General features: G+C 40.3%; 1 protein-coding gene across 1 annotated transcript in view; it reads right to left on the bottom strand.

Annotated features, from left to right (window-relative positions):
• The window catches only part of TBXAS1 (thromboxane A synthase 1), a 229,152-nt gene that overhangs the window by 96,709 nt on the left and 115,785 nt on the right, over nt 1–16,658 (bottom strand). The window contains exon 6 of the mRNA XM_014256837.2: nt 2,889–3,005. Coding sequence (XP_014112312.2) covers nt 2,889–3,005 — 117 coding nt within the window. The remainder of the gene's footprint in view (nt 1–2,888; nt 3,006–16,658) is intronic.

Below are 16,658 nucleotides of genomic sequence, written 5' to 3'. Positions count from 1 at the left end.
ATTGGCTACCCAACAACTTTATAACCTCTAGTATCAGTTCATTTCCTGTAACTTTGAAAAATTCAAAATTTCTGGAATCATCTTTTCATCATTTGCTGGCTGGCTGTTGGAGATATTTGCCATACTATGGGGAAATTCCTCAAGCTCAGTGAACTTCTCAGTGACATCACACCGCTTCTTTGAAGTGACAAGAGCAAAGCTCGCCTCTACCCATAGACCCACGTGCCTCTGTGAAACACTGCAGGTTAAATCTTAGCAACACACATTAACTCTGTCTTGAGTCTTGTCCTCCAGCAGCCAGGCCAAAGAAGCTTCTTTCTTCTCACTCTTGCTGGCCCTGAAATTGTCCTTTCTTGAGTTTCTGAAACAGAGATATCAGGAGCCTATGCTGAACTCTCTGTCCCTCGGTGCATCTTTTGTCTGAAGTGATTGCTATGAAGAGCACAAGGAGTTGTTAACATTTATTGCTCTGTCACAGGCTAATAGCTCCCAATTCTCTCAGAGCATCCAGACAGACAAGTCTATGTTTGGAGTGGCACTAGGGGCTGCAGCACTCAGGGGGAACCACTCTCCAAAGACACTCATGCAGTCTGCAGTCTCTCTCCAGTGTCACTGTGGAGTCTGCATAGAAGAACAAAGTTAAGGCAGTAATCCAGAGTGAACAGAGTGGAAGACTTTGGTGTGGGATTTTGTCAAAGGAATTGTTATCTTGGAAGAAGAAATGAGGAATGCCCTAGTAGTGTTTATAAACATGTATAAAATAGCATATCTAGGTTCTTAGGCAATGAATTAGTACCAAATTTGTGTTTGTAATTTAAAGTAGAGAGGAAGGGTTTACTATAAACAGGATGTCTTGCAGATAATGCTAGATACTCTGTAGTATGGCCAATACTAGAACATGGTATTTTTGTTTCCATGCTGCTGTAGAGGTTCTGAGTACCAAATATGGGAGAGTTAAAAAGTGAGATCATAATTAATGAGCATTCATTTCCTTTGAGAAGTGTTGGTATGGCTTCTAAATTAAGCAACAGCAGGAAAAGCACATGGGCAAGGACTTAAGTTGCATTAACTTCAAATCCCAGGATTGCTAACATATTTGGGTAGAAATGAAATGCAAGGCTGAAGAGCACATCCGTTCAACAGCAGTTCCTAATCTCACACAGGCTTACTGCAAGTGTCTGTCTGTGTAGGGATGGATGGACTTCTGGTGAAGGCGTGGGAGAGAAAAGCAAAGTTGAACCTTTCAGAGAGACCTGCCCCACTCCTCTTTCTCCCACTTGCTGTTGAATGGGAGGAGAAAGTGACAATTTCCAGGCCACCCAAAGCCCATGCACAGTCACACACCTTCCCACAGAGCTTGGACGAGGCAGCATGGGCAAAGCTGATTATCAGGCTAAAAATAAAGATCTCAATCTTTGCATGCAAGACAGCTACCAGGCACTGGCCAGCTCTCCATTTTACCTCCTACCATTATTCCTGCAGTCCAGCTCCACCAACAAGCCGTGCAAAGGGAGCACCATGACTTCTCCCCCCAGCCCGGTTTGATCGGCCAGACCCTGCAGTTGTGCATGTCCAGCTCCAAAGCAGGATCCCTGAGGCTCCACTCTCTTGCCCTCACTGTGTTCCTCAGCCAAGCCTGCCCGGCTGGTGCCGGCAGAGGTTGCTCTCCACAAATTGAGGGGAGTGCAGAGTTATCTTTTGTTAGTCCACAAGCAAAGAGACGATGACCTGCGGTAAGGCAGATTAATTTCCGCTAGGAAAATGCAAAACTCTCCTCTTCCCACCATGCCATGTGCAACTAATCGCTTGCATATTTAAACACCCTTGCCTTGCTGAAATTTCGTGATGGAGTTGGTGACAGAGCAAATGTCAGGGCGCATAACCAATGGCATTGTCAGTCGTGATTAATCAGCATCTCCGCCAGGCTCACAGCCAATTAGAATTTACCATAATAAGGAGGTGACAGCCGGCGTTGCTAAGCGACCACTGTCTATAGAGCTGGGAGAGCCAGACACATTTAGATGTTACTGTGGATTTCGACAGCGGCATGTCAAAACAACACAAGCGTCTGCCCAGTGGAAAATTTTACAACCCAGGACTGGGCACTGGAGTGAGGCATGACTCCCTTTCAGAATAAAACATAAAAAAGAAGAGGTGATTTTTCTATGTTGGGGTGGTTTTTTGTAGTTTTCTTTGAAAGAAGATTTTAACCAGTCAATCATTTATATACATTTAATTAAGAGATATCGTATCACTGGAACAGGACTTTGTTACTGGGTAATGGGTTCCCATGGCTGAGCAAATGCTGATACATTCATAGGAAATTAGCAGCAGGTCAGCGCAGAGACATTTATTTTCAGTCAGAGGTATTTATCTGGCAATGACATTCTGTTCCAGTGACTTATTTTATTATATGAAAGGATTAAAGAATAAGAGGAGGAGGGAAGGAGAAGTAGATGGAGAAGTGAAAATAGACTGACAGCAGCTCCTGTGTTAACATGAGAGTTGCTGACTCTGCACATCAAGAAAAGCTATGTTCCAACTGGGAGCAATAACTTTTCCTGGACTTAAGCTTACTCCTAACAGGGCAGGGGAGAAAAAGGGATAAGGGTCATTCTTGAGTATGCTACACTTTCATGAACAAACTGATTTAAAAAGAGGAAGAGAGAGAATCAAATCCTCAGATAATCTATTTGGATTTTCACCAGTCTATGATCTGAACCATGCCTTATGGAAGCTCTGCTGCATGTGTTCTTCAGGTCTAGATAAAATGGCACAAAGTAGCAGGTTTTGCCTATCCTTAATATGGATATCCTTAACATGGACCCATAAAGCAGATGCCTGCACAAGTCTTCAAACTTATGAAAGCAGCAATATGTACACCTTACCTCTTTCAGTTTGGTATCGCTGAAGGCTGGGGTCAGGAGGCTCCGCGCATACTTCCATCTGTCATCACGAAGACAAAGGATGCTATCAAGCATTGGTTTGGATATCAAGTTTGGTTTCTAAGTTGAAAGAAAACATAATTCAATTTTAACACAAATGCAGCCATAGCTGCTCAAGGCTTTGGAACTTGGGAAGATTGCTCAGGAATGGCATTGCACTGCTGTCTCACCAAGAGAGGTTCCAATCAGTCCCAAACACCAAGCTAAACATGTATAAGGCTGGAGAAAATTTCTCTTTTGCTGCACTCATTTTCTCTTGGGCTTGTGAAAGTCCTGGACCAGCCCTGTAACTCCTTTCTCAGACTGCTCTGGTTCTGATGTTCCTGGTGTTCTCCTGAGATCGCCTTCACTGAACCCTGGCTTCTTCCCTGTCATTCTAAGGTGACTAGCAAGAGAACTTGTCAACACTCCCTCTCCATGTGACATGAGTGCCAACGCACCGCATGCCGGTGTTGGTGGGGGACACAATTTCTGGTGACAGCTGGTATGTCAGACTGTTGCATGCATTTTAAAAGTCTTCAGAAAATATGTTGATTAGAAAGCAAGTCCCAGTCCTTACTCTGTTTATAAGCAACACTCTCACTAAGAAGCTGTGGCCTGTGACTCTTCCAGCTGCAGCAGTTGGTCAAATATAGTAGCTTAAAGCACTTCCCCATGAAGTTCTGTACCAAAATGACTGCTGTGAATTTACTAAATCTCCCCTGCCATCTAAGATATTCTTGTCCAGAGAACAGTGATATTCACCAAAGAGTAAAAGGATATAAAAGACAAAAGAGTAAGCACATCAGAAAACAACATGCTTCTCCCTGGAAGAAGAATCAATGTCCAGCACCACTGCAAAAAATACTACATCTTATATTATGTCAGAAGATGTTTCTTAATTGTTCCTGAAGATCTCCAATAACAGAGACTCAATAACCTCCCCACTCAAACTCTTCCAGTACTGTACTACTTTTACCATAGTAGTACCATCTCTCTCTGTTGCTGGAACTTTAGTCTTTGTGCTGTCACAGGCATAGAAACTGGGTTATTCTCCCCATCTTTGCAGCAGCCCATACATACCGAAGGCTGTAACAAACACTAAGCATATTTCAGCCATCTACCCCACATTCTCAATACCTACTAATCAGTTATGTTTTCTAGGACTGTTTGTTCAGTATTGGCACTGTTCCTCTGCACAGTCTTGCTGATTTACTTTTTCAAGGTACAGTCCTTGTGAACCAACATGGTACTCTGGTCAAGGAAGGATTTTTTTTTTCCCCCCAGACATTCTGCGAGCTATATTCCTCTCTATTCACCCTGGAATATTAAACACCACAGCATGAGTGGTTATATATACATACTCATGAACTGGTTTGTGGTTCCCTGCAACTTTCAGACTTCCTTGTGAACAATCGCTCCCTAGGAAGTTATTCCCCAGCCTTTATCATTAAAGCTGGTTACTCCCCAGAGTCACATGTAGAACATCTCTTTGAACTATGACCATTCCCTTTATGATTTGTTCAACTGAATAAAACCACCTTGAATTTCAGACCTTTCTTTCATAGCATCTTTCATCCTTACCAGCTTTCTACATAAATTGTTAGCAAACTCAGTGCCATCATCTAAGTCATTAACAAAAGTACAGAATAATTCTTGCAAAGAAGGCACACTGTGCTCCTCCCTTCCCTTCCAACAGTGGACTGTTCCAAAATACATTTCAGGCATTGTACAGCAATGTCCTCCAGAAAAACCACCCTAAGACTGGTGGGTGTGGGCAGAAGGTGTACACTTCTCTAGTTACTGGGAGGTACAGAGACATTCATTTGTGCATGTGAGATCTTCTGGATACTACTGCAGCAGTGCAGTGCCCCATGTTATCAGTAGCAACAGTATCCATTTTACTGGGAGAGACCCAAACAAACCAATGATGCTTTGGCCGTCCCAATGCCATCTGTTGATCCCTTTTATCCTCTGACCTTTCCTTTCAGTCTTTCTTTCATTACCACAGTACATGAAAAATGAATTCTTACAACCTGTTACACACCTGAATACTTTAATATACTTTTGTGCCTCACTACTTCTGATGTTATTGTCACTACATGCTATCTTTTATCCTTTTTCTTGGAAATCTGACCTACTTTCCACTCTGTAAAAAACAACTTTTCTTCAGGAGCCATGAAGAACTGGCAATTTAGCTACGCTGGTCTTCCACTGCATTTCCCTAGCTTTCCTCCTTATTGGAAGAGTTTGCACTTAATATCGTTTCTTTAAGGAGCTGCCAGCTCTCCTTAACACCTTTTTCCTTTACACTTGCCAAATTCTTACTACACTGCATAAACTTGTAAAATGCAGAAGCCTATTTTATATTGCAAACAGGCTAATGGGATAGTTTTACATTCTCAGCAACACTATCCAGAGTAGTAAACTAATGTCACTGGGACGACACTACAGACCAGTTTTGAGCAAAGATGAGCAGCTTTCAAGTAGAAAAGTACATATTAAGCTGAAGGAAGAGACTGACTTGGGTACTGTCATCAGACGACTACTGTCAAACAAAATAAGGGCACTTTTTAAATATATGTATAGACTATTCTATTTTGTACAATAACAAGGAAAACCTTGGACAGGCTGCGAGAGTGGAAACATCTTGGACGGTTTTCTCTGAATAGCCTCTTTAAACAAATAGTCTGTTTTCTAACTTTTCAGTAGGTATCTTTCCTGAAGATCACAAGTGCAGCTAGAAAGACCATCACTCAGTGGAGCACTCCTTCATTTGCTACAGATATGCAAAGGCAGAGTAAAATCAGGAGAAAGAGCCTCTAGACAACTGGAAACGAGCATCATCCTTTCGGAAAGTAGCGTATGTTACCCTCTGCTTCCCAGGTCTTCTGTGCTGATAGGGCAGCCATTTACACTAAGACTTCACTCAGCTGGTCACAAAATGAGTATTTCTTATATCTTCAGTCTTCATTTCAAACACTGAGACTCAGATTGCAGTGCTCCTGAACACTCAACAACAGGGAATGTGCCTTGATCCTGTGAAATGCATTAGTCCAAGATATCAGCTGATTGAGTGCAGCCCCCAAATCAGCAAACACTCTCAGACCCATGTTTCAACCACCAGCCTTCACTTCTGCTTTATAAAGTGGAGATATCCTGTCACCTCCTCAGAAATGCTAATGATACATTAACATTTCTGAGGCGCTCAGAAACGACAGTGAAAGAGCAGAACAACAATTCCCACAAGGAAATGACCAATTTTGTCTTCCAAGCAAGGTTTAAATAGCATACAGAAAAAAAAAAAAAAAAAAAAAAAAGAAAACCAGAAAAAATTACAGGGCAACACTTGGAAAAAGATTTTGCATCCAGTCCTAAACTGAAGGCTGCCCAAACTGTGCACTCTATGAGACAAATCTCCTTTGCAAGACAAAGCTCCACTTATATAATAACAGATGTGATCTAAATCTCACTGCATTTGTCTTGAAAGCCAATTCCCTTCCTAAAACCAAACATTCACCCTAAAAAGTGCTCCTAATTGCATAAAGGCTGTATGGCTGTATACAGCACATTCACAGAGGGACCCAGTTACTGAACAAAAAGCCTGTTAACTATAATATTATAACTACAACACCAACTATAGCATTGCCTTTTTAGCACTCTACTTTATGACAGTAATGCTCCCTTAAACATATTTTTGGTGTGTACAGTATTATATACATATAAATGCTGAAAGAAAAGAAAAACAACTTTGGCCATAAATTATTTTACTCTGTATCTTTAAAACTGGGCATGCAAAAATATGTTTGTGTTTATTGGAATACCATCAGCATGACTGACAGTGTATAGTGGATTTCATTTATCAGGTTTTCCTTATTGTTTCTGCAAACACTTTCCTCCTAATTGCATAACCTGTGTTACTGGTTCATATAACAGGAATGAAAATGGATTTGGCATGAGAATGAGCCTGAAGTATCTCAGTGAAAGATGAAGTGTCACGTCTTTCCTAATGGACAAAGTATCTAGATGTATCTAAAAATACTTGAGCTTATAAAAATCATAAAAAAATTACCATACGAGGCAGCTGTAATATTTTCAGGGGTGGGATTTTGGTTTTGGGGCAGCAAAGGAGGTTGCTTTTAAGTCAAATGCAATCAGAATCGTGTTCCATCTAGCATTATCTAAACATCGAATAACTGCTCAGCGCTTTTTTCTCCTGTGTAATCAACCATTTCTGGTACAGCAACACTCCATGAGAACTACTGGCAGCATGGTAATCTCTTGCAGTGTACCTGCAAGTGCAACTGAGTTCCCACCATCACAAACATGCCATCAACCACAGCAAGGAAAATTGGAGGGATTTGCTTGCAAACAAATCCTTCAAAACGTCACTGCTTTTAAAAGAGAAAGCAAAACAATATTTGCAGATGGGTGGCATCTCTGCAACTGATGCAAGAATTCCCTCCCCAATAAGGTGTTCCTCAGGATGACCCTTCAGAGACAGTCATTGGCTTGCTTGTCATGAGTCAGTTTGGCTTCCTCTGTGTTACTAAATAATTCAGGAAAGTGTATCTGGCTCTGAGGCCAAGTGGAACAGAACACTCCCTGTCCCCAAAGTTAAATCCCTTTCCCAAATACAACAGAGATATTCAAACTGGTTCTGGTCATGGTACATGTTCTTCTTCTGAACTGTGCTCAGACCATGCCTGGAAGACAACTAATCAATACACAACAAAACTGTGCTAAGAAGCATGTCAAAGTGGACTTGTGTAGGACCTATTCATGCACTAACATAGTGTCCCTGTTTTATCCTGGAGTAAAACTGCAGCCTTCTGTATTTCATACAGTATTTGTCCCTTTCCCAAGTTTGTCACTAGCAGGCTAGACAGAACCTCTGGCAGCCAGCAATGACTGCCCAGAGCAGAAAGAGAGATAACAGCACCATGATGCTCCTTTAGACACCTCTTCTTATTTTTTTGATAGAAAAATGAGGGATAAAGGTTTGCCAGCAGAAGGCAGTTAATGCAGCCAAGCACTCTTTAAGTACCATGAAAGATGAATCTTCAAAGAACCTAAAGGGTACCTTTAAAGACTTCTAAAAACCACTCACCACCACAGAACCAGCTGCTACTCTTCTCCATGTTCTTTGACAACCAAGTGAGAAACAAAACTCTATATAAAACAAAATCTCAGATACGTTGTTATCTTAAACTTAGACTTAATCATAGCCCACTCCTAATAAAACCAATCAAAAACAATTTACTTCTACATGAGTCAAACATCAGCACTCAGTCTGCTCAGATTCAAACAAGGAAGGAAGCTCTAGAGCACCCAAAATCCCAAATCCAAACAATAACTCCAACACTAATTCAGGCATTAGTTATCCCTAGTAAACACCATTTGCCTTCATGTAAGCTTTCTTCTAGTCCTGCAGCCATTGTGGGATCCAGCTTTAAGTGGAATCCCATGCCCACGCTCCTCTGAACTTTAGCCCCGATCTCAACCCTACAACCCACACTAATGAGAGCCATTTTCTCCTCTCTTCTTCAGCCTTTCTTCAGTACCCATGCAGACTTCAGTATCCAGAGTTAAGTCTAACTCCGGGTTCCTCCCCTTTTCCCTTTTTAGGGATATTTTTAGGGTACATTCCCAGAGTGAGGGGTCATTTTTCTAGTCTTCATGAATGCCATGCAGTTATCTGTATTAGCTCTAGTGGGGGATGGCCTTCTCCCCAAGGGAAGTTCCAGCAGCAATGAGCAGGCAGCAGTGCTTGAACATCACCAGGTTAACTTGTTCATCTTATTTTCAAAGAAGGTTGATGTTCTTCTCTTGATAAAAATGCCCTTGTGATTAGGCATTACCATCCTGTTTAAGAAATTGCGTCCTTAAACTGAATCTAATGAAATGAAAGTTAATAAAAAATGAGACAGAAAGTCTTTATCTTGAAGACAAGACACCATCCCCATACCTCAGACAGGAATTATTAATAAAATCTCTTCTTAAGATTATTCATTCAACTCCCCTTGACTGACAGGCCATCACCACCAGTTCAGCCAGCAGGTGGAACCAGTAAACCCATGTACCGCCCATATGGTATTTCATCCAGTCAGTGGCAGTGGCATGACACTTAACAGATCAACACAACACTTAAAAAAAGCAACAGAAAAAAAATCCCTGAGATATCTCCAGGAATACATCTTACCAAGATTGCAGTAAGTGGATCATGAAATCAGGAAGGCAAGAGATGCCTCCATATATTAGTTATTAAAATTCTCCACTGGTAAACTGATACAGTATATTCCTTCCAACTTCTTTGGTGTTTTAAGTCATGCTCAGCTCTCCCTGTATTCATGACATTCAATGACATATTGTGTAGTGGCTTTTGACTGAGCCAGGAAAGCACTGCATTGCATGTTTTTAAAACCCAAAATAGAGCTCATTTATGTCATATTCCCTGTAGTTCATTGCTGTTTCCATCTGGAAGGCCCTTGCATACACAGATGTTACAGCCACATCTCTTCAAAGCATGTAAAATTCTTCTCTTCACAAATCATCATCTCATAATGGAGCAAGACCAACTCCTCACCCAAGACCAAGGTCTTTGCAGAGGGCAAAGGGCTGGCATTACCCCCTGAGGGGTGTGTCACCCCTCTTCTGTGACTCTGAGGGGCCTCCCACCTATGTAACATCCGAGGCAATCGCTGCACACAGGAGTTGTCTCTCCCAAAGCAGGCTCGCTCTTCCTTTGCCTTTCCAAAACTCCATTTCCAAATCCTCAGGTGCCACACATCCCACAATGCCACTCCCAGGTAGCTGAAATCTGTCTTTCTCTGCCCATTAAAACAATGGGCATAGACACTACTTCACAAACACATTACTCAAAACCCTTCCAGATCACCAACCCTGCTAATAGTCTATTACACTTTTGTCCCTGCTTCTTTGTTAGTCTAAAAAAATTTGATTTTAGTATATATGATTCAGAAGGTGATCTTATGGCTCCAGAGGAGGAAAAAATATCACCAAACTAACTCTAAAAAACTCATGTTGCTTTGCAGTTTCATAAAAGTGTCCAGTAAAAGTTTTCAGTTTAATTTGAAATCAACATGCTTGCAGAGAAGAGAAAATTTCCATGGATTACCTATTTCATTAAGCTTTTAGGTTCTCCTTGGTCATTAAGATTCTTCAAAAGAGTGTGACAAAGTAGAATTGGTTTCAGTGATTACAGCAATTGTCTTTCATTCTACTCTATAGATCAGACTATACAAAAAGGCATCTCCAAGCAGGTTCTTTTGTTATCAAGTCAGGATCTTCAGCAACTGACTAATAACTACTATTCCTAATTACTCATTGGAAAAATGGCACAGCCAACCCCAGCTTACAAGCAAACACTGTCTTTTTTTCCCCTCTGTGGCAAGCAGCCTGGAAACATCTGTTCTTGTCTCTGCAAACATTCTTTTAAGTCATGGTTTTGTCAATAGAAACCAAAGCGATTCATTGCAATGAGGTAAATATAACCATCCATAAATGCTAAAATAAACACATATGGCCTCCTGCAGTCTGACCCAAACTGATGCAAGTCACACATTCCATTTGTTGGTGTAAGCAACACCAAAATTAAGTCCATGCATTCATGAGTTTGCATATTTGGAATCAAAACAATCAAACCAAAGAAAAAAGTACTTGCTCTTAATTAATAATGAATTTTGGTATTATAAAAAAATTCAGGTTGTACTACAGAACTCATACTCTATAGACAGTTTCTGCTGAGAAGCAGTTTTTAAACACATTTAAATCCACTCTCCAGCTGACATAACTGGAATTTTTAATACTAGATAAAGTTATAAGGCTATTAAAGGCCTCTCTGTTTATACACACTTCTCCTTGAGGAAAGGTAGAGGACCAGAAGGTTCCTTTTACAGATTATAACGAGTATTTGGAAAAAAGCAGTCCCCAATAACTTTTGGTACACATATACCACTGTGCTTTGAGTCATTGGCATATGTAGAAATTACAGGCAATGTACATAAGAACTTGGCTAGATCTTTTATTTACACAGGACCATTGTGCTCCATGGTCTCCTCATCCAGGGACATACCTGCAGCAACCTTAAATCTTGGTATTGGAGAATACCAAGAGAGTTTGTAAGTACTACTCACCATCCCACTGCCTGTCCTCTTGGCTGCTGACCCAAATGTCTTGAGTATGCAACTAGATACCTCAGAAAAAGTTCACCAAAATGAGCACAGAGTTATCCAAGCTGCCAGTACAGCAATGTAGGAAGAGTGCTATGCTTCCTTAAGGTCTCACAGAAGAGAGATCACTACAGCTGTGATCAGGGTTACTCCCTTTCTTACAACTGCAAAGCGAAGGAAGTCATGGTAGTAACCCGCCTTCAAATGATCACTGACAGAACAAAATTCACAGTGGGGGAAAAAAGTTGTAACTCCTTCCTGTGGATAGGTATAGGAAGAAAAATAAGGAAATAGGAATAATGAAGGAAAGAATTATTACAGCAGGAGTACAGGTTAGGGGGAGGGAGGGATAGTCTGAGGCCTATTAGGCTGCAGACATTCAGTGACTTCTCTTTCATTAATGCCATGGACTACATATTATTTGGCATTGATTCAACAAATAAGGTTGCAAGTGCATCTTCTCAAATAATCACCTGTACGTTTCTAGGCAGGGTACCTCACAGAGAGATGAGAGGAGTGCCTTGGAATGATTTCCAGCAGGTAGATATGTGAAAGCCCTTCTCTTGCACTGTGGGCAGCATCCCTTGTCATGGAGGATTGTACTGAAGCAGCCTGGCTCCACCACTTTGTGATTCAAAGAACCATGTTTATCGCTGCTACATTTTCTGCAGTGCCTGAGTCGCCAGCCAGTTTCAAAGGCAAGTGCGAGGGACATCTCTTCTCAAAACATCATATTCATAGATCTCCGATCTTGGACAAGATTCCAAACTGCTAAGCTTCCATTTGGTGATTTCAGCTGCTGAAATCAGCAGCTCCAAGGGATTCAAGACACTTCAGAATATTAGCTATGGCTAAGCAAGGGTTTTAAATCTGTATTGTCAAATTAAGATCCTCAAATAGGGGTTAAATGCTTAGGACCTTCTGTTCACTAGGAGAGGTAAGCGAGGCAGGTGAAGGGGAGGCTTTCCAGTGGCTTAGCTTAAAAATACCACTTGCATGCAACATTTTTATTTGGAGAAAAGTACGTATAAGAAATGTCAATTCTTCATGCACTTCATATTTTATGGACAATTTTAGTTTTATCTCTTCCACTCAGGTATTGCAATACAGAAATCAAATTATATACAGGCCTTCCTAGTTTAACATCTCAAAGAGAAACACTGAAAATAAACAAGTGGCTAAGGCAAACTATGACCAAAAGGTGAAACACATTGTAAAGGGTTTTTATCAGTCTTCCAAGTTCCCATGTAGCACCTAAAACTTGTTCCCTAATACCCCATTTCCCATGTGACAACATCCTGACACACAAAATATACTTCAAACTGACATTTATCTAATTTGAAACAGGAGATTTGGGATTAATACAACAAACCAATGATCTCCAGTATGTGCAAAACAACTCAAGAAAAAAGTATTTCACCTTTTCCCCCCAGTGCCAAGAAGAAAATTTCAAAGCAATATCAAGCAAAGCCAATAAAAGTTTTCTTGTGAAGCCTCCTAATGGTTTAAGAAACAAAAAATGGGTTCAAGATGATATCTAAATCAAACTACTGGAAGAAAAGTCTATTAAAAATTAAAAACACAAATAGAGCTTTCAGCTCAGGAAGTAGACCATGGCTAGTCAGATATTAGGGGCATATTCTACAGGAAATACTGCTCTGCACTTGCTCTGCTCTTCTGCTCTTTCTCTAAGCATATGCTGCTACTCCAGGTCAGAACACTCCCTGGCTAAATACTTAACTTTTTTTGTTACTTTTCCTTTGAAAAGTCATTCAGAAAGAAAACTCCAGGTCAGCCGTAAAGGCAGAATGACAAGCTGTCAACAAATCATATTTACAGTATCTGCTTAGCTGAAGAATTTGAATTCCCTGCCTGCTACTTCACAATGCTTTCTAATTATATTAAGTGGATATTTACACATCAGGGAAAAAAATTCCAAGCTTCATATATTAAGATTTCCACATCTATCTGTCAAAACATTAATGCATCTCCCTGATAGCAGTAGCTGCTTTCATTGCTCATTTATTTGTCCCTCAAGAAGAGCTAAGCTATAAAACTTTCTCAGGAGTTGCACAGCATACTTTCAGCATTTTATCTTCCAAGATGTCACATTTGTGTTTATTGCCTAGTTTAAATCAAATAAAAACAAAAAAGAATCCTAATTTATGAAAGCATGTTTTGACAAGCTTATATGAAATAATGTTTGTTCATTTGCCTCTTACATATTAATTTGAGCATATCTAGAATTAAATGTTTGTCATAAGATAATTTCAACAATAATAAAATCCTATTGCACACAGATAACATTACAGGACTTATCATGAGTTCCCTGGAGCTCACAATTTCTATAAAACAGCCTTACTTCACAAACCACCTGTAAGCAGACTGTTGCTCCCATCACTCTTACTGATTTCTTCAAGGAAAGTTGAAACACTCCTCTGAGTATCAGCAAGTACCTCATCCAAATAAGTGAACAGTATCAGCTACTTTTACATTCTAAAACATTTGGACTTGTAATAGGAAGTAGTGTGGATTATGAAACAAAGCATGTCACCATATCTTGTTATCTTAAGAGTTCTAGGATAAATGAAAAGTTTAAAACAACGAAAACCCCACAAAATGAAGTCCACACCACAGAGGTCACAGATCCCTTTCCAGCCAAACAGGCCGATGCAGTATTTTAGTGGGCCTATTTCACTACTCTTGCTCCAGTTTTAGTGCATTTGCCATGACATGAAAACAGAGGGATAGGTCAGAGCCCAAATTCTCCCCACTCATGGTGCCCAAGAAGGCAGCACCAGCATTTCGGGCACACACAAGCAGGAAGCTCAGCAAATGCACACGAGGACGCAGCGAGATTTGGGATTCAGCGTCTCTTGTATCAAGAATCTGGGGAAGGAGTGTGTGTGTCAGCCATGAGAATGAGACACCTGCAACCTTCCACTGAGGACTGACCCCCCAACAGCCAGGCACACACAGAATGGCAGTGAGCAACCTGACTGGAGGTTGCCTTAGTTCTGCCTGCTGGGATTTCCTACATGAAAAAGTAAAGAGGCTTCACTCTCTGGAAGGACCAGACACCAGTGAAATTGCCAGGCTGTACCCATACTCAGCACACACATCATACTTGACTGCATGCACCCAGAGTGTTATTTTTACTGGCAAGCTATTAGAATCTGCACTTCCAAGTCCAGCTTTATTGGTGGGTGGGAATGGTAGCTCCCAACCATCAGTGTTGGCCAGCACAACGCACAACACACACTTCCACATCACAAGAACTCGTTTTGCATCTGTACAGCTGCTTCTCTCACACTTGAGGTTCATGCTGAACACTCCCAGCATCCAGCAGCCTGGAAAATAAAAAGGATTTTGAAACTGAAAAAAATAACCCTCTGTGACATGTAAAACCCTGCTGATTTTTTTACTTAGAATAAATCTCAACCCCAGAAAAAAACTGTTTTTATAACCAAAAGTGACTGTCACAGCCAATAAAAGATAAGTGTTACCACAAAGGGAAGAGCTGAAAAAAGTGAAAAAATGAGAGCTGCCCCACTTGACCACAAGGAGGATAAAACAAGAGAGCTTCCTCCAGCAGCCAGGGCATTTAAAGAACATGTAATGTGACATGGTGAAACACCAGGTAGTGAAGGTACATTCCTTTTAAAAATTCAAATCGAACATTAAACAAAAATAAAACCAGAGCTGGTTAGAGAAACTTAAATAATGCCATGAGGTTTGCAAGAAACTGTCAATACTGCAAAATCAATTTCTTTCTCTAGGCTTTCTGGAGGAAAAGAAGAAGAAAAGTTCCAAGAAACTACCCTTTTATAGATGGTTTTGGAACAAAATAACTTTACCTTGTAAATTAAAACTACTTTTTCTTTACATTAAAAGCTGTAACTGAAACAAATTATTTCAATCAGCACTGTATTTTTACTTTGGCTTTCAACTTTTCAGATTCAGATATGACATGAAAATTCTGTCTTCCACACATTTCTTAATCAAATCTCAGAAATCACCAGGGCAAAGGTTTGTTGGTTTTTTTAATTCTTGCTGTTGACAATATAGTATGCCATCAATTCCTACTGCAGTCAATTACAATTATATTAGGAGGATACTAGAGAGCAAAATTAAGCATTAAGAGGTTTGAAAATCTTAGGCTTAGTGCAGTCTTTGTATCCTAAAGCATATGCAGAAATGGGTCCAAATGGATCCAATCCTTTAGTTATTGTATCATATACCATTTTTTCCCCCACAGTGTCTCTATTTGATTTCTCAACTTTAAGATTTCTAGAGGAAATAATACCTTGAAAGGTTTTAACATTGCAGATAAAAACCCCCAAAACCTTTCATGTAGAATGAATCAGTCACAAGCACAGGATTCTCCTCATTCAGACATAAAGCTCACACAATGACTTGTAGAAATTCTTAGTCATTTGGAGAGTTCTGTCAGCAGAGAGCGATAGTAGTAAGTCAGCCTCTTTTAATAATTTTTTGTTGAGTCTGTGTTTGCCAAGATTCTTCAGGGGCTTATAAACTTAAGCAGTTTGGTCAGATTTTCAAAGTGGTTTTTATATCCAGCCCTTAACACTAGAGGGAACAAAGCCAAAGCCAAAGCAATAGACTCTGGGTTTATTTTCCTCACAATCAATAAATAACCCTAACTTTTCCCTAGGCATCGTCTCCAAAATAGCAAGACCATTTTGACTGAAAAATTCTAAATGGAAAATACTAATTGAAGCAGTTAAACTATGATAATCTTCTGAAAGGAAAACATTGTAATGGGAGACATTGGGCAACTTTAATTATAGATCTCACCATTGCCTCTGTGACAGTGCAGCTTCTTTGGTACTGATGAAATACCAACATAGGCCTGATGACATTTAAACTTGACTGAAGGTCAATGACTGGTTAAACTGGAATGTTTCTGAGCCACTGTTAAATTATTCAGAATTATTTTAGGAAAGCTGCATAAAAAGTGCAAGAGTGCAGTTTTAGCTTCATCTAAATGCACACACTGATAATGGAAAAGGAAATGGGGAAACTGTCAGTTGCAATTGCCTTGAAAAGGGAAAAAAAAATAATATCTTGTGTACCTTCAACTTACAATTAATCTAGCAGAAGAGAAGACTGAAAGATAGCTCTTGTTTTTACTACTTATTTCCCCAAACACTTTACTTCAAGAGCCAGCATAAAAGGAAAAGAAGAGGAATGGAACATTATTTCAGTAAAGAATGTAATTATTTTTGTTTCTGTTGCTTAACACTGGTGAGAGGAGGTTGGCAGGAGTAAATAATTAACAATAATCGACAAGGCCTTACTCTTGCTGCAGGACAGCTGTTTCCTGATCTCTGTATATATGTTGCTGAATATGTGTCTGTGAGGCTAAATGGAGTCTCCTCAAGCCACCACTGAGCCTTCAAAAACAGACGAATGAACATGAAAACGCACAGTGGCGAGGTGTGCTCAAAGTGCAGAGCACTCATTACACCGGAGAGCTGCAAGTGAGACATGCAGTGTAAAAACTTGAATTTTACACCCC

Source organism: Pseudopodoces humilis, chromosome 5, assembly GCF_049639895.1.
Source record: "Pseudopodoces humilis isolate 2021_Gansu_Grassland_sample_001 chromosome 5, ASM4963989v1, whole genome shotgun sequence".
Classification (NCBI taxonomy): domain Eukaryota; kingdom Metazoa; phylum Chordata; class Aves; order Passeriformes; family Paridae; genus Pseudopodoces; species Pseudopodoces humilis.
This window is presented reverse-complemented; position numbering and strand designations above follow the sequence as displayed.